The sequence below is a fragment of the Palaemon carinicauda genome, chromosome 15, assembly GCF_036898095.1.
Source record: "Palaemon carinicauda isolate YSFRI2023 chromosome 15, ASM3689809v2, whole genome shotgun sequence".
Classification (NCBI taxonomy): domain Eukaryota; kingdom Metazoa; phylum Arthropoda; class Malacostraca; order Decapoda; family Palaemonidae; genus Palaemon; species Palaemon carinicauda.
In genome coordinates this window covers 45,365,551-45,384,573 of record NC_090739.1, presented here as the reverse complement: position 1 = coordinate 45,384,573, position 19,023 = coordinate 45,365,551, and the positions used below count along the sequence as shown (strand labels likewise).

At 47.0% G+C, this 19,023-nt stretch overlaps 1 protein-coding gene across 2 annotated transcripts in view; it reads left to right on the top strand.

Annotated features, from left to right (window-relative positions):
- The window catches only part of Dip-C (dipeptidase C), a 935,347-nt gene that overhangs the window by 495,540 nt on the left and 420,784 nt on the right, over nt 1–19,023 (top strand). For both annotated transcript variants that reach the window (XM_068388375.1, XM_068388374.1), the window contains exon 7: nt 15,796–16,045. In XM_068388375.1, the coding sequence (XP_068244476.1) occupies nt 15,796–16,045 (250 nt within the window). The remainder of the gene's footprint in view (nt 1–15,795; nt 16,046–19,023) is intronic.

Below are 19,023 nucleotides of genomic sequence, written 5' to 3'. Positions count from 1 at the left end.
TCGGAGGACTGCAGGTCAACTTGCTGATCCAACGGCCCCCAGAGGGCGTATTCGTCGCAAGGGTCGCCTTCCCCTTCGCTAGAGAGGCCTTCCTTCACCTACGGTGAGGAGGCGCCTGTTTGGTTCATCATCTTCGTTGCAGTCTGCCGCAGAGGAGCCTCGTCAGCGATCACCGACTGTTCCTGCTCGGGTCCTGGACCTCTCAGCGGATTGTTCGCAATCCCCTTCGGTGGAAGGTCGTCCTTTCAAAGGACACGTCGACCTTCCATGCGACAGACCTGCCGTCGCCGTTCCCGACTTACATGCTCATCAGGCATCAAACCCTAATACCGGGCATCAAGGCATGCGTGCCAGGCTTTGCCTGAGCTAGCGCGCCAGCGCTCACCTGCGCGTTACTGCGCGCCAGCAACCTCCTATGCGTTTGCGCTCTCCAACTCGTCAGCGCTCTCCTATACGACAGCGATCTCCTGCGCGCCAGCGCTCTCCCGCGCGTCAGCGCCCACGCACAACGATCATCTCCCCTGCGTGCCACGATCATCTCCCCTGCGTGCCACGATCATCTCCCCTGCGTGCCACGATCATCTCCCCTGCGTGCCCACGATCTTCGGATCTGGGTGCTGTTGGGAAGACGAAGGTGACTTCTCTTACGCGCCAGCGCTTGCCAACGCGCCAACAGCTGTCTCCAGCGCGCCATCTCGCCGACACGCTCAGTCTCCTTCTCGCGCCCACGAGGATACGCGCCCAGTGCGCTTGCGCCCATTCTCTCCTGTAGTTGCGTGCCACCATGCTGACGCGTGCCCACGCACACAGGCTTCAACTGCGTGCCCACGCGCGCTCCCTACGACATCTGCTGGGGCGCGCGAACTCTCGCCCGCGTGTTCAACGCCCTGATTCTGCGCGCGCGAACATTCGCCCGCACGAGCGCCATCAGTCTCCCGCGCGCTCTCCTGTGCACCCACAGTTTCCCGCGCGCGCTCCTATGCGCCATCATTCTTCTACGCGCCATCATTCTCCTGCGCGCCCTCGCAATCACCTGCACCCGCGCGCACGCACATCAGCAGTCTCCCACGCGCGACCCCGGGTATTCTCCATCGTGCGAGCACCATTACGCGCCCCCACGCGAGCGTCAATACCCTTCCGCGCGCGAGGCTGCTGGACAACGCACGGCAAGGTCGCCATCGCCGCATTCCCCTCCCCGCAAACGCATAACAGCGCGCATTGCGGCGGAAGGGAAACATCCAGAAAGGTCCAGGATCCCTCTTTCTTTTCAGGCGAACCCAACTCTGGGAACTCCTCCCAGGGATCCGTCGATCCGTGTCCCTCCAGAAGGAGTTTCTGACAGCGCGACTGTCAGTCAACAATCATGGTTCGGTGCACTAATCGGAGCGGTTACGCAGGCTTTCAAGCCTGTTCTCTCGGAATTAGGTCACAGATCCTGGGCTGTTTCTAGTCCTCTGAAGAGAAAAAGAGGAGTTCCGGACGCGGTAGCTTCTCCGAGAGCTAAGTTGACTGCACGCAAGCCTTCGAGGCAGGTTCCTTCACCCCCTCAGACTTTTTCTCCTTCCCTGTCGGACGAGTACTTCCCGTCCTCAGGGGATTCACATGAGGTGAGACGTTCCCCCATCGCACCAATGGGGGAAACCCCACCTCGCGCGGAGAAGTCTTCCCGAGTAGGGGCTGAAAAGAACTTGCCACAGTCTATGTTGGAGTCCATCATCCTTCCCAGGAGGGAGTCGAAGGATTCGAAGACGGTACCAAAGTCCTCTACAAGACCTAGGACGGAGCCAACTAGCCACTCGGAGGATGTCTGCGAATCTCCCCAAGAAGAGCCTTTGGGGACAGGAGACTTCGCTGTAAGTCCATCGTCGGGAGGAGAACTACAAGAGTCAGAGCATGCGTTTTAGCAAGTTCTGACTCTATTGAGGGCTCTCAATGGGTTTGCCGACCCAGAGATCCCTCCTCGAGAGGGCAAGGACACAGTCTTGGACCGCGTATTTGGCACTCAAAAACCTTCCAAGGCCAGTGTGGCTCTGCCCTGGTCTCAGGGGGTTAAGAGTACCAGGGACAAGATCGCTGTACAGCTCTCCGAGTTGTCCTCCTCCAACTGTTCCAGTGCCGGCAACAAGCTTCTCCCGCCTCCTCGCGTACAGCAAAGGAGGTACTTCGAGATCTTGAGGAGCCTTGTTTAGCTCTTCTTCCTCTCCACCATTCGTTGGAAGAGCTTACCAGGGGAGTCCCTCTTGAGAGACTCTCCAACCGGCAGGTCTCGTTCTCGGCAACCGAGATCCTTAACCAGGAGAAGGTTGCGAAGTGTGCTATGCAAGCTACTTCGTGGCTTGACATCTGGTTAGTTAGGGACCTTAGGTATCCTGATACGCTCTGAGGATTTCTCCAAAGAACGTACCAGTAAAGCTATGGAGACGTTTCTCTTCTCAGGCACTCGCACGATCGAGTTTCTGGCCCACCAAGTCCCGAACTTGTGGGCAAACACCATCCTGAAACGTCGGGATGCGGTGGCTGAGAGGTTCCATCAGAAGGTCCCTAGTATCGAGATCAATAGGCTCAGACATTCTTCCTTAGAAGGAACGAACCTGTTTGAGCCTAGGGATGTGGAACAGGCCGCTGAGAGGTGGAGGAAGTCCTACCAAGACTCCCTCCTTCATAGGGCTTTGACATCTAAGCCCTATAAGCCTCCAGCACCCCAGCAGTCCCGTCCGACCAAGACCACGAAACCAACGGCAGCAGCGAAGACAGTGGTGTCTAAGCCCTTTCCTGTCAAGGGTAGGAAAGGTAAAAAGTCCTCCAGAGGAGGTAAGAATCCTAGAGGGAGCAGCCAAGGCTGCAAACGCTTAGTTTCTCCCGTTCCTGCTCAACCAACGAGGGTGAAACTAAGTCCAACAGTCTCTTCTGCTAGTGTTTCTTCCCCTCGGGGGAGTTCACTTGGGGCCGATTCCTGGACGATTTCCGTAATCATTCAGGGATATTGCGTCCCGTTCACAACATCTCTACCTCCCCTGACGACGAATCCAGTGTCATTGAGCTCCCTTGCCATGGGATCAGCAAGGGGGCAAGCCCTTCGGGCAGAAGTCCAGACCCTGTTGAAGAAGGGCGCTCTCCAAGAGGTCCTCGACAGGTCTCCAGGCTTCTTCAGTCGACTCTTTCTTGTAAAGAAGGCGTCTGGAGGCTGGAGACAGTCATCAACCTCTCAGCCCTGAACAAGTTTGTCAAACAAACTGCATTCAGCATGGAGGCTGGAGACACGGTCAGACTAGCAGTGAGACCACAAGACTTTATGTGTACACTGGATCTAAAAGACGCGTACTTCCAGATCCCAGTCTATCCGTCTTCAAGGAAGTAATTATGATTCAGCCTAGACAACAAAGAGTACCAGTTCAAGGTGCTATGTTTCGATCTCTCCACAGCACCACAGGTTTTCACCAGAGTGTTTACCCTAATATCTTCGTGGGCACACAGGATCGGCATCCGTCTCCTCCGTTATATGGACGACTGGTTGATCCTAGCAGACTCAGTGTCATCCCTTCTTCAACACCGGGACAAACTTCTGAGACTTTGCCAGGAACTGGGGATCATGGTAAATCTCGAGAAGTCCTCTCTGCTTCCCACTCAAAGACTGGTACTGTATATCTAGGCATGATTATAGACACCAATCTCCATAAAGCCTTCCCATCAAACGACAGGATAGCAAGGTTGAGGAAGGTCGCAAGCCCTTTTCTCAGACGAGAAGAACTTCCAGCCCAATCGTGGTTACGTCTCCTCGGTCACCTTTCATCATTGGCTCGTCTAGTTCCCAACGGTCGCCTCAGGATGAGATCCCTCCAGTGGCGACTCAAGTCTCGGTGGAATCAAGGTTACGATTCCTTGGACGTCCTGATCCCTATGGGACCTGCGAAATGGACGGACCTCCAGTGATGGGTGACAGACGAGAACCTACGAAGAGGAGTGGATCTTCTCGTCCTCCCCCCGGATTTGATGCTGTTTTCGGACGCTTCAAAGAAAGGGTGGGGGCCCATGTACTGCACCACACAACCTCAGGCCTGTGGTCAGTATCAGAAAAGTACCTGCATATAAATCTCCTAGAGATGAAGGCCGTCTTCCTGGCCCTTCAACAGTTTCAACAATACCTGGCGGGTCACTCTGATGAGCGACAACACCACAGTAGTGGCTTACATCAACAAACAAGGAGGTACCTTTTCGAAGTAGGTATCCCATCTTGCAGTAGAGATACTGAGATGGGCCGAAGCCCACTCGATTCCACTATCGGCACGCTTCATTCCAGGCAAAAGGAATGTGCTCGCCGACAATCTGAGCAGAACGTCTCAGATAGTGAGTACTGAGTGGTCTTTGGATCATCTAGTAGCCAACAAAGTCCTGACCTTGTTGGGTTCTCCGACTGTGGATCTGTTCGCAACAGCCCTGAACTTCAAGCTTCCGCTGTACTGCTCCCCAGTCCCAGATCCCAAGGCTCTCTGGCAAGATGCTTTCCAACAACAGTGGGACAACATCTACGTTTACGCCTTTCCCCCGTTCTATCTGATGAGGAGGGTGCTCAACAAGACCAGAACATCGGTCAATCTCTCAATGACCCTCATAGCTCCGCTATGGCATCAGGCGGAATGGTTTCCGGACCTTCTGCAACTCCTAATGGAGCTACCGAGTGAACTCTCTCCACGGCACAACCTGCTCAGACAACCACATGCCAGCATCTTCCACAAAGCCGTAGCTTCGCTACGACTTCACGCCTGGAGACTATCTAGCATCTCCTCGCTGAGAGAGGACTTTTGCAGCAAGTTGCTGTCAGGATGTCTGGACATCTGCGAAAGTCATCCGCAGCAGTCTACCAGGCAAAGTGGAAAGTCTTCTGTGGTTGGTGTCGTGGAAGGCGTATCTCTCCACTCGATGCCACTATTCCAACAATAGCGGAGTTCCTCGTGTATTTGCGAGAAGAAATGCGCCTTTCAGTCTCGGCAGTGAAAGGCAATCACTCAGCCTTAAGTCTAGCCTTCAGGCTGAAAGGAATGGACATTTCTTCATCACTGGAACTTTCTCTGCTCATACGTAGTTATGAACTTACCTGCCCTCAGTCGGAAGTGAGACCTCCTCCATGGAATGTGGTTCGAGTTCTCAGGTCTCTTAAGAGACCTCCCTATGAACCATTACGCCAGGCATCAGATCGTCACCTAACCTGGAAGACGGTGTTCCTACTAGCTTTGGCTTCGGCCAAGCGTGTTAGCGAACTTCATGGTCTCTCGTATGACATCGCCCATTCAAGGGGATGGGGGGAGGTAACGTTCAGCTTCGTCCCTGAGTTTATTGCTAAGACTCAGAATCCTGGAGTAGCGGATCCTCGATGTGACTCCTTCCGGATTTCTAGTCTTCGTTCTGTAACAGATGACCCAGACCATCTCTTACTATGCCTAGTAAGGAGTTTGAGGCTATGTCTTAAAAGAACAGCTGCAGTCCATCCTCATGTGGCAGCATTATTCGTCAGCACAGGGAGGACTAAGAGGAGGGTCACCAAGAACACCATCTCGGCATGGATTCGTAGGGTGATTCATCTAGCCTTGAATCCAGATCCTCCTCCGTCACGTCGCCCTAGAGCACATGATGTCAGGGGCATAGCTATGTCCCTGGCCTTCACAAGAAATTTTTCAGTGACGCAGGTTCTTCAAGCTGGGGTGTGGAAGCGTCAGACAACCTTCACAGCCCACTACCTGCAAGATGTGACCCACAGGAGGCTCAATACGTAATCTATTGGTCCTGTGGTGGCTGCACAACAGCTGGTTTAAAACCTCAAGCTCCTTATTGGACAAGTAGCTGAAGTTTGAGGGCATTGTTACCCGGTTTTAGTCTGCATGAATGAAAAGGTTTGACTGGCTCTTATTTTTCATCATCCCCTCTCTTGGGGAAAGCAGCATCCTGGGTTCTTTGCATAGCTGACCTCAAACCACTGCAGGTAAACCATGTTCCCTTGTGTTCCTAGTATTAAGTTAATACTGTCACGTCCCCATACCCTGACGAGGTGGTATTGGGAAAGTTCTAGTCTACAAGTTTCCATCTAAAGAACTTCAGATCAACTTCCTAGGACGAGTCACACTTCATTATACCTTCACACACAGCTTGCGTAGGCCGCAGTCCTTGCGTAGCAAAGTTCTAGCGAGGTGCAGGGACTCCTTATTTCTTGGGTGCTGACACACTCAAATAACGAGTCCCCGGGCAAAGCCAAAAGCCAGTACTGGCTGGGACGTCCACCCTTCCTAATGGGTGAGTCACCCCTATTAATTAGCGTGGTTTGTATTTCAGTTACAGAACAAATGACAAATTCGTAGATAATTTGTATTTTTCCTAACTATACAAACTTAGCTATTTAATCAAACTTGCCTGCCAGCCCTATCCCCCTTGAAGTCCTACCTCCAAGCAAAGTGAGCTCAAGGACAGGTGTGTGTGAGGTGGGGTGGGGTGGGGTGGGGGAAGCAAGCTACCCTCCCCTACTCCCACTAAATAGCAGTGGGGGTAGTAAACCCTCATTAAATTTTAATGGCTCGTCATTTCAGCTACGCCGAAAGTAGTACCCCTATTAAATAGCTAAGGTTTGTATAGTTAGGAAAAATACAAATTATCTACGAATTTGTCATGTTATAGCTTAAAAGGTAGGATTAGAAGTTTTTTCAACCTACTTTAAACTAACGAAAGCATGATGGCGGTAGGTAAACACCCCGCCTACTCTATGACGTCACTGTCATATGACGTATGCTAGAGTATGACTTGCATTTTCTTTCTTTTTCTACAAAGAATAAGTGAATACTTTCTTACAAATTATTAAGTTATATAAGATAAAAGGATTATGTTATTTTAAGAAAAATTTTTCCTTTTAGTATACTTTATCTAGATAATCTTCGATCTGTTTTCAAAGATTAACTAAACTAGCGTTCAGTTTAATTTACGTTACGCAGTTCTCAGTCAATCGATACAGTATTACAATTTTCTTTGTATCGTTATTTATGAAAAGTAAATTCTTCTTAAAAACCAAAGTATTTAAGTTGTGTAAGATATAAAGGAATATGTTATTTTACAATAATATTTGTCCTTTTAGTATTTTTTCTTTAGCTAATCTTTTTGCAGAGATTAAAGAAAATTAGCGTACAGATAATTTTACACAACGTAGTATTCATGACAATCAATATAGTCTCACGATTCTTTGTATCGTTGTTTACTTGCTCGTTTTTGGGTATACTAAATTTTTTCGTATAATATATATAGATGTTCCAATTGTAAAATGTGACTAATCATCTTTTATTGGAAACCCTTAAGTAATAAGGGTTGTTTAAATATATACATATATTCTTTATTCCTATATCTATTCATTTGATATTTTATATAAAATATTTTGTTACATTTTATATAGGATTCAATACCTATTGCATTCTCATTCAAGCCCTTGACAGAATAGTAAGATCTTTCTTGGTCTTATGCCAAAGAGTTTAAAATTGCAAGTTCTTAGTGCTAAATATGTGCAGTGAATTTATTCAATACAGTGGAGGGTGCTTCTGTTCAGACCTGTCGTTATCCTAGCCTTAGACCTCTTCCAAGCTCCCTGACCCATGGGAGAAGGAATGTCGATCAGCGAGAGTCGTTAGCCTGGCGCCGAGCATCTTGTAAGACCCGAGCAGAAGTCCCCTCGAGTGTTCCTGTTGACGATTCCCAGAACGCTCGCCCTCGCCGTAGGTAAGGCGAGGTAAAAGTGTTTTCTAACACCGAACGCAAAGCTTTTGACATCGAGCGTCCAGCAAGGCTAGCTACTAACGCTTCTGTAAGAGTTTGACACGATGTTTGTAACTTAGTGCAACTTCTTTGTTTCTCTTGTTCGATGATCGACCGTTCTAGACGCGATCGGCATAGTTCCGAGCGTCTTAATCGCGAACGTTTTTAATCGCGAGCCTCATTGTTCTGAAAGTCTCGTGGCGCCGAGCGTCAAGCAGTTGCATGGTGTCAAGCTTCCAGCAGTTGGACTTGACGTCGAGTGTCAAGCAGTTAGACATGACGCCGAACGTCAAGCAGTTACGTGACGTCGAGCGTCAAGCAGTTGAACGTGACGCCACGTGTCAAGCATAGCTCCGAGCGTCTGAATCGTGAACGACATTGTTCCGAGAGTCACGTGACACTGAACACCAAGCAGTTGCATGGCGTTTGGCTTCCAACAGTTGGACTTGACGTTGAATGTTAGGCAGTTAAACGTGACGCCGAGTGTCGTGCAGTTCTATGGCGTCAAGCTTGCAACAGTTGGACTTAACGTCGAGCGTCTAGCTGTTGGAGGTGACACCGATCGTCAAACTGTTGCATGGCGTCAAGAGTCTAGCAGTTGGACTTGACGTCTAGTGTCAAGATCGCGAACGTCTTAGTTCCGATCGTAATGACCATGAGCGTCTAGCGTTGGAACGTTGTTACACCAGGCGCTATATTAAAAGATACAGAAATAAATATTAACTGGAAAGATATTATTTTCTCAGACCAAGGCCCGCTTGAACTAACTCTTGGTGTCTGTTAGAGAGCGAGAATTAAACCTCTAAAAGCATTGAGGCCAGAATTCAGTACCTTAAGGAGTTGACTCCTAGGAAACAAGACATCTCTACCTCGGTTAGAGACTTGTAGGAGGAAGGGATTGACGATCTCTTTTCCCCTATTTATCTTTTAGTGGAATTCTCTTAGGAGAAGTTCCTAAGATCCTTCTCCCCTCAGTTGACTTTAAGAAACTCATGAGAGTTTTTTCTGAAGAGTTTCCAATTTATTTTGTGCCTGCTGCTCCTCGTCCCGCCTTCAGAGTTTTCGCTAAGGAAGGCGTCGAAGGAGTCTCTGTTTACTAAGATGGTGCTGGTAGGGCAGTGCAATAGCACGTCCTCAATGCAGCATAAAGAGCCTAACTGCAGATGTTGGTGCAGCAGCACGTTCAGCTGGAGGAGCAGGAAGTGCATTAGTGCTTTTGTGAGAGAAGGCAGTGTACCTTTTTTGCTGTGGGCTTAGGTCTTTGGGGTCTTGAGTCTGATCCTCCGTCAAAACCTTGAGCAACAATTCTGCAGTACAACCGGCTTTGTGAGAGAAATCGTTGTACATAGAAAAATTCTCGATCATCTAATAGAGCTTGAGGATGATGGGAGGCTGGATGCAATGAGGCATTAAAACCTATAAAGCCAGCTTCCTTATCAATGAAGCAGGATAACTTTGCACCATCCCCCTTTTTTCTTCCTCTCTTCTCCCTCAAGAGTTGGTCAAAGACACAGGTTTTGGTGTCTAAATCAGCAAGAAAGTTTCTGCATACTTTTTCTCTGAACTGCACAGACAACAGTAGGAGCCAGATTTAACTACTTCTAGCGAGCCTGGGAGAGGAGAGGAGCAGACCTTTGGTCCGTGCTTTTACTAAAGGATGGATGCAAAATCTTTTTCCTAGTGAAACCTCCGTTTTTAGTTACTCCGATAGACCTCTCTGCCAAATACAGAGAGGAGCCTAAGAGACAGGCTATGCAACATCAAATGTCTCTCTTTTTGGAGAAGGAGGCTATTGCCCGGTCCTGGATGTCACTGCTCTCAATGCCTTCGTTCAGAAGACAAAGTTCTCCATGGAGACATCGAAATCAGTCCTTACAGCAGTAGGAAAGGTCCACTGGATGCCTGTTCATAGGGCCCCATAGAAGGGTCCTGGCCCGCCATTTCGGATTGTGAGTCTCGATGCTGTTGCTCCCGCGATGGGAAACTGTGGGCATACCGTCTTCGTTTCCCACATGAACATTATCAGATGTGTTTCCTCTCAGTTTCCTCCCTTAGGCGTCTGTTTCTGGCTGCCCGTCTTGGCGGAAGGGCGCTAGGGTGTCTTCCATGCTGGTCCTCCGTGGTTGACTTGTTCACGCCACCTCTCCTGGTTGCTACTATTCTCGACATCATTGTCAGGATTTTCTTCTTAATTTTTCTAAGGAAATCCATTCGTCCTTTATCTTCTTTCGTTCATCTTTTTAAATGCCACTCCTTCCGAGTTTTTCCTTTCCTCTTCTCTCGAGATGTCTCTTTCTTGCTTCTCATGTGTCATTCTTTTTTCTTATTTCATGTCTAAAGTCAATTTTTGGTAGCTGCGTGTTACGATCCTCGTGGGGATCGAACCAGGTTTTTTTGAATTGATTAATGAAATTGGGATTTCTCGACCACAACACACAATGAAACAAAAGGAAATATAGAAAGAAAACTTGCAAAAGAAAACAATTTTATTTACAACTAGTCAAAGGTAAATGTTTCTTGATTGAGTACTTAGGAAGTACTGAACTAAACAAAGAAAATCATTTGATTAAACTACACTCCAGCAAATAGGGGAACAGTCAAGATAGTAGATAAATAATAAAAAAAAAAAAAAAAAAAATACTACTCTTCACAGCAGCTCTCGACGGTTGACAGGAACGTAGATATTTCAGGTCCGGGCGTTTCGTGGTCGGTGATCAGGGCAGGGGTCAACTCGTTCTGACATCTCGGACAAGGCTGGTCACGTCTGCATTCTGGTCCTTACGTCTTCTCTCCTTCCCTGGGCTTGTTCTCTCTCTCTCTCTCTCTCTCTCTCTCTCTCTCTCTCTCTCTCTCTCTCTCTCTCTCTCTCTCTCTCTCTCTCTCTCTCGTTCTCCTTTTCGTACTCTCGTTCTATCTGTCGTATTCTCTCTTCTTTCGTTCTCGTTGAAGTTTATATACCCCTGTATGGGAGGGGTTAACTATGGACAAATCCATATAAGGAAATTTTCTCCTTTCTTCATCCTTATTGGTTTTCCTTAAAACCACGCCTCTTTGATAGCATCTTCGCGAAGGCTGTGCTCGTGTAATCATGATCCATATGGCGCTACAATTGAAGCGAGGCGTGTTTACCTTCCGTTAATGTATATTCTTCGGCGACGACACTGCTCTCCTTGTCCTATGGGTCCTCGGATTGCTACGAACAGACGATCGTTTTGACCAAGGTCTGCTGAACTAGGCACATCTAATAAATATCTTGATCTCCATCAGCGACGGTGACAGTTTCCAGTAAACACTAGCAGGACCTCCTCTCTCTCTGTTTTTCAAGAGTAGAAAATTCACATGTTTTAACATTCTTTTCTATATTATTCTATCTACCCATGACACTGCGGCACTCTCTTTTGCTCATTATTACACTTAATTTTAATCCTCTTTATCTCACCGTAAGGCCACCAATTTTGTCACTGTGTGTGGCAATTAAGTAACAATAAATGATGAGAGGCGGTGAATTTGACGACTTTTACATGGTAAAAGGATTTATTATCTAAGTTAATTTTCACAAACATGAGCAGAGTTCTTCGTTAAATGTGAATAAATCGTTCAAGTACATCTTAAACAGAACTCTAAATTCTTCTAATTGAATAACTAAGAAAAAATAAGTCTCTCGCTGACTTTCAAATTACTGGAACAGTTCATCATAAGGGTAAAAACAATGAATTATTTGTTATTTACAGACACACTCGGGGAGAATGGATACAGAGCAAGTTACTGTTAATCTTCTTCCATCAGTAGAATAGCAATATATCTCAAAGTCTCAAATCTGACTTATTAACAAAACATTACAATTTTAATGTCTATCCAAGTCAAGCTAGAGGTAGGGGCACACATAATATTTGTCTCACGTTTTAAGTTACTGCTAAGATTGCAACCTAGTGGAGTGTCGTTTGGGTGTAATAAGCTCCCAGCGGCAACAAGGGCACGTGGCCATGTTCCGCGCCCAACTCCCCCCCTTTACTTCTAAGAGTGAGTTTTTATGGCACCTGTCACTATGGAGATCAGGTGTTTCCTCTAGGCGATAGGTGGTATCCTTTTACGACATGAATTCTGTGATCTAGTTCGCCCAGATCTAGGTTGCCCCACCTCAAATCCCCCTGTGCTTTTCCAACCTCCCTCATGATTTGATCTGGAGAGTAGAAGAATGACAACAGTTTATATTCAACATCCAGTACAAGTTGTAACTATTACTTCAGGCCCAGTGGCTTGTGTCAAAATTTAGGTGAACCTGATCTACACAATACCAAAATAATTGAAAACATTTTTGTCTTGTGACAGGGGAGACCTGGCAGATGTGGTCAATGTCCCTGCTATGATTGGCTTCCTTCCCGCAGTGCCACTGGTGGAGGGATTCCCGAGACTCAGGTGATTGTACCTCAGGGCCAAACCCTGGACAACCGTGTCCTCCGCTCAGGTTTCATCGTCCCATTCACCAGCTCTCCTCTTCCTATGATTTGTCCTCTAATGAGATAATTTTCCATTGTGATGGGATCTGTGAAGGGCATAGCCATACAGGAAGAAGTCCAGACCATGTTATAGAAGTGCGTTCTCCAAAAGGTCCTCGACAGATCCACAGGCTTTTACAGTCAACTGTTTCTTATAGAAAAGGTGTCTAGGCTGGAGACCGTTCATCAATTTCTCGGCCCTGAACAAGTTTATCCATGAAACTCTGACGAGGATGGAGACCACAATAATGGTCAGGCAGGCGATAAGACCAAAGGACTTCATGATCTCGTTAGACTTGAAGGATGAATACTTCCAGATCCCGGTCCATCCATCCTTAAGAAAGTGACCTCCAGTTTTTATAGCACGACAAGTTATATCAATTCAAGGTGCTCTGCTACGGTCTGTCAACAGCCGCTCAAGTGTTCACAAGTGTGTTCACTTTAGTTTTAACTTGGGGCCATGTCAATGACATTTGTCCCCTTTATTATCTACATGATTAGCTGATCCTGGCAGACTGATAGAAGATCCTTCTCCATCTAGACAGGCTTCTCCGTTTTTGCCGCGATCTGGGGATTGTGGTAAACCTGGAAAAGTTGAACTAAGGTTCAAATCAGGGCATAGAATATGTATACCTAGGGATGACTATAAAACCATTCAAGCAAAAGTCTTCCCATTGCAGTACAGAATTGCAGGTTTCAAAGTGGCTCAACCATTCCTTTAGCGAAACACTGTTAGGGTACCTGGCCTCGTTAGAGAGTTTATTGCAAAACAGCCTTCTTTGCATGCGCTCACTTCAATGGTAGGTGAAGACCTTTTCGTCTCAAGGCAGGGACCCTTCTGAAATGTTCATTCCGGTTGGGTAGGTCTGTATTGGTGGAGTCTCAATTCCATCCTTCTCAGGGGTATAAACCTTTTTTCTCTTCCTACTGATTTGATGCTCTTAACAGATGCATCAAATGAAGGATGGAGGCTCACTTGCTACACCACATGGCCTCTGCACTATGGTCAGAATCAGCTTTGTCATATAAACTTCCTGGAGTTGAAAGCAACATTCCTTGCTCTTCACCATTTCCAACAACTTCTGTCAGGCCACTTGGTAGTGTTGATGAGTAGCAACAAAACTGTACTAGCATACTTAGCTAGGACGTACTATTTTACGGCAACTTTGCCAAATAGCTGTAGAAATCCTGCATTGGACAGAGGACAGTGTGATCTCCCTGTCAGCCGGTTCATACCGGGCAAAAAGAACATCTTGGAAGACATTCTGAGATGGAAGATTCAGATGGTTGCATCCAATTGGATAGCAAACAAAAAAATGATTTAGTGAGGTTTGCCAGTCATAGATCTACTGTATTTACAATATCCCTAAACCAGAAATTTTCAGTGTATTGCTCACCAGTACTGGCCCACATGGGGCATTCCAGGATTCCTTCTAACACCCGTGGGGCCACCTGAATGTTTATGCATTCCCCCGTTCAGCTTCTTGAGGAAAGTCCTCACGAGGATCAGATCAGCAACCAACCTATCAATAACTCTGATAGCTCCGCTATGGCCCCAAGCAGAATGGTACCCAGACATTCTGCAGCTACTGCTGCTGACGAGGTTCTGAGGGAGTTGCTTCCCCTTCCTGACCTGTTGCATCAACCACACATCCAGATCTACCACAAGTCAGTCTCATCCCTACGACTTCATGCCTGGAGGTTATCCAGCATAACCTCACTCAGAGAGAGTTTTTGCAACCATTGGTGAAATAGATTTATGGATACCTCAGGAGTTCATTATCGTAAGTCTACCAGGTAAAGTGGGCAATCTTTTGTCATTAGTGTCGTGAGAGGGGTGTCTCTTCTCTTGGAGCCACTATCCCTTTAACGCTTTTACCCCCAATGGACATACTGGTACATTTCACAAAACTCAACCCTTTACCCCCATGGACGTACTGGTACGTCCTTGCAAAAAACTGCTTTTTACATTTTTTTTGCATATTATTGATAACTTCATGAGAAATTCAGGCTTTTTCCAAAATAATGAGACCAACCTGACCTCTCTATGACGAAAATCAAGCTGTTAGTGCAATTTAAAAAAAATATATTGCAAAACTTGCTTGAAAAAGAAAACGCCTGGGGGTTAAGGGTTGGAAAGTTCCAAATAGCGTTGGGGGTAAAAGGGTTAATCACCAAATTTTTACTTTGCCTCCAGGAGGAAAACTCTACTGTATTGCTCGTAAACGGCTATCGCTCAGCTTTGAATTATATTGAATTATATCTTTGGATTTTGAGTCCTCCAAAAGTCAACAATGATCCTGATTGGCTGCTGGCCTGAGAGAGCGCTAAGGTGCTATCTCAAATGTACAAGAGGAGCTCACCCTCATAGGAGACATCTTAGTCAGTATGGGCAGGTTAAAGAATATCACCAAGAACAGGATCTCTTTTTCGATTAGGCTGGTCTTTGACTGGGCCATTAATCCCTCACCATCCCAACAACAAAGGGCATAACCCAGAACTCATGATATCTGGTGTAAGCCCGTCCTTGGCATTCAGGAAGAATCTTTCTGTGATACAGGTACTGCAGGCAGTTTTATGTAGGTGCCAAACCACCTCCACAATCTGCTACCTGCAAGATATAACACGCAGGTCACTAGATACGTGCACTCTAGGACTTGTGGTGGCTGCTCATCAAGTAGTATTGTATAGCTACCTTTGCTCCCTCACAGGACTGTTGGCAGTTGGTCAAGGAGTGAGGTTTTGGATTTAGTCTGAGATGAATTGAAAGAATGACTGACCCCTTTTCTTTTCTTCATCTTCTCCTCTCTTGGGTCACAGCATCCATCTTCCCTGTCAGCTGGATCTTGATTTAACTGCAAGAAAGCCCCATGTAGCTGCTTAGCCAATGTATGTGGTGATGTTTTTTGTTACATCCCCATTATTTTTACAACTGGGTGTTGGGGTATGGGTAAATCAGTGTGTATATTCGCAAACCCTTTGCTTATATTCTGCCTAGACAGTGGCACATTGGTGTTCTTCACTCACTGCTTACCTTTGCATGTGCTGTTGACCCACTTGATATTATCATGCCATTGGTTAATGTGTCAGGATGCTCATCTCACACATTTCTATGTTTGGATACAGTGATACCGAGTTTTAAAGTTCCAGCCCGTTGAAAAGAGGACTTCCACTCACCCTAGGGTGAGTCTCCTAATGTAAAAACGAGGTTTTGTATTTGTGCCGAAATAAATGACAAATTTGAAAGTAACTTTTATTTTTCCTAACAGTGCAAACCTGAGTTTTTCACAAATCTTACCCAATTTGATTGCCATCTGCAATCAAAGTGGGTTATCATTCCTGCTACCTACTGTTAACAACCGGACTGGTTGTTGACACCTTATTGAAATTTTTTTATAATAGTGTTCCAGCTTACGCTGTTATCTATCTATCTCCTATGTAAAGAACTCAGGTTTGTATTGTTAGGAAAAATATGTTACTTTCAAAATTTTTTTATATTTCAAAATTTCTTTTATTTCAGTCGTGTAACAAAGAACAAAGGTGAATTGGAAATCTTACGATTTGCCACAAAAGTATCTGCTGCTGCTCACCGAGAAATGATGCGAAAAGTTCGTCCAGGAATGAAAGAATACCAATTAGAAGCTGTCTTCCAACATCATACTTACTACCATGGGGGTTGTAGGCATCAAGCATATACAAGCATCTGTGGTTCAGGATGTAATGGTGCAGTGCTTCATTATGGTCATGCAGGAGCACCAAATTCAAGGACGGTAGGTGGCACAACAAAGAATTATGTATTTAGATATGAATTATAAACTACAGTACAGGAGTTTTCATCAATGAAATATAATACATATTTTTAGATATATACCTCTACTAATTAGCTGGGTAAAATTGATAATTTAGATAGAAACTAATTTGTGTTTGCTGTTTAGTGAGGGATCATAAGTCTTATAATTGTTTGTTCCGTAACTGGAATACCAGCCTACGCTATTTATTTAGGGGTATTACTTTCGGCTTAGCTGAAATGACGAGCCATTGAAATTTAGCAAGGGTTAACTACCCATACTGCTTGTTAGCGGGGGTAGAGATAGTTAGCTTGCTACCGCTCCCACTCACACATCGGTGATTTAGCTCGCTTTTGGCTTGGATGGTGTACGGTCATTGCTGTTCCTCATCCTTTGCCGTTATTTTTGGACTGCCATTAATTCTTTTGTGCTTTTTCTTTGTGTTAGTGTGTGTGTGTGTGTGTTGACTCCTGCGACCATGCGCATCTGCCCTGGACTAGATTAGATGGCCGGCCCTGCGGAACCTATATGTCGGCAGGGGAGACAGATCGCCACACCCTTTGTCCCGCCTGCAGAGGTCAATGGTGTCATAGTAACAACCAGTGTAGTGAGTGTCAAGATTGGTCTGCCTCCCAGTGGGAGAGGTTTGGGCGACGACGGAAGAAGTCTAAGCGGGATATTTCTCTTTCAAAGGGGAAACACCCAAGGCCTCTTCTTCCGTCTCCCGACCTTCCTCCGAAGCTCCTACTCGTTTGGCTTCTTCCGAAAGTCCGTCAAGTTGTAGCGTAGACCCTTTTAATTGCTGCCAACCCCGGTCCTCGAGAGATGGTGCTGCTTCCCCAAGCGAAGCTGCCCCACCTCTCCCCCCGGGTGAGGCCTTGCCCTGGTCTCAAGGGCTGAAGGGTGCCAAGGCTAAGATCTCCCTACTGCTCTCCGAACATGCCTCCTCCCAACGTTCCGGCTCTACCAATAAGCTTCTCCCATCTTCTCGTGTCCAACAGAGGAGGTATTTCGAGATTCTGGAGGAGCCTCTTCAAGCTCTTCCTCTCCATCACTCCTTGGAAGACCTTACCAAGGGAGTCTCTCCAGAGAGACTTTCCAATTGGCAGGTCTCTTTCTCTGCAACCGAGATCCTTAACCAGGAGAAGGTCACGAAGCATGCAGGCTACTTCATGGCTTGATGTCTGGTTAGGGACCTTGCGAACTCTGGTACGGACTGAGGATTTCTCCAAAGAACGTACCAGGAAAGTAATGGAGACTTTCCTGTTCTCAGGCACTCGCACGATTGAGGTTCTCGCCCATCAAGTTTCAAACTTGTGGGCGAATACCATCCTGAAACGTCGGGACGCGAGTGTCTGAGAGGTTCCATCAACAAGTCCCAAATGCTGAGATCGCAAGGCTCCGATATTCCTCTCTAGAGGGAGCCCATCTATTCGAGCCTAAGGACGTGAAACTTGCTACTGGGAGATGGAGAAAGTCTCACCAGGACTCCCTCTTCCATAGGGCTTTGACTTTCAAGCCCTATAAACCACCAGCTCCTCAGCAGTCCCGTCCAGCCAAGACCACAACGAACAAGAGCACGGTGTCTAAGAAGCCCTTTCCTGTCAAGGACAGGAAAGGCACTAAGTACTCCAGGGTAGGAAAATATCCTTGAGGGGGTAGCCGCGACCACAAGCGCTAGGATAGGCACTCCCCCTGCTTGTCCACCAGTAGGGGGATGCCTACAAAGTTGCTCATACAGGTGAAAGCAACTTTTCGGGGGCCGAACCCTGGACAATCTCTGTGATTTGTCTAGGATATCGTGTCCCGTCCATAACATATCTCCCTCCCCTGACCAGGAATCCAGTGTCTATAGACTCCTTTGCCATGGGATCAGCAAAGGGGCTGGCCCTTCGGGCAGAAGTCCAGATCCTGTTGAAGAAGGGCGCCTCCAGGAGGTCCTCAATGGGTCCCCAGGATTCTTCAGTCAACTCTCTTGTGAAAAAGGCATCTGGAGGCTGGAGACCAATCGTCAACCTCTCGGCTCTAAACAAGTTTGTCAAACAAACTCTGTTCAGCATGGAGACAGCAGACCCAGACTAGCGGTAAGACCACAGGACTTCATGTGCACATTGGACCTAAAGGACGCGTACTTCCAGATCCCAGTCCATCCGTCTTCAAGGAAGTACTTGAAATTCAGCCTAGACAACAGGAAATACCAGTTCAAGGTGCTGTGCTTCGTTCTTTCCACAGCACCTTGAGTTTTCACCAGAGTGTTTGCCGTGGTGTCATCTTGGGCATACTGGATTGGCATCCATCGTCTTCGTTATCTGGATGACTGGTTAATCTTAGCAGACTCGGTGTCGACCCTTCTTCAACATTGAAACTAACTTCTGAGGCTTTGCCAAGATCTGGGGATCATGGTAAACCTCGAGAAGTCCTCCCTGCTTCCTACACAGAGACTGGTATACCTACGCATGATAATAGACACCAATCTCCACAAAGCCTTCCCATCAGACGACAGAATAGCACGGCTAAGGAAGGTCGCAAGACCCTTTCTCAGACGAGAAGAACTTCCAGCCCAGACGTGGTTACGTCCCCTCGGTCGCCTTTCATCACTGGCCCATCTAGTTCCCTACGGTCGTCTCAGGATGAGATCTCTCCAGTGGCGACTCAAGTACCGTTGGAATCAGGCTCTCGATTCCCCAGACATTCGGATTACCATGGGATCAGCAGAACAGACAGACCTCGAGTGGTGGGTGGCAGACAAATATCTACGAAAGGAAGTGGATCTTCTCGTCCTCCCCCCCCCCCGGATTTAATGCTGTTCTCAGACGCTTCAAAAAAAGGGTGGGGGCCTCACGAGTTGCACCACACGACCTCAGGCCTCTGATCAGAGTCAGAAGAGTACCTCCACATAAATGTCCTAGAGATGAAGGCCATCTTTCTGGCCCTTCAACAGTTCCTGGCAGGCCACTCAG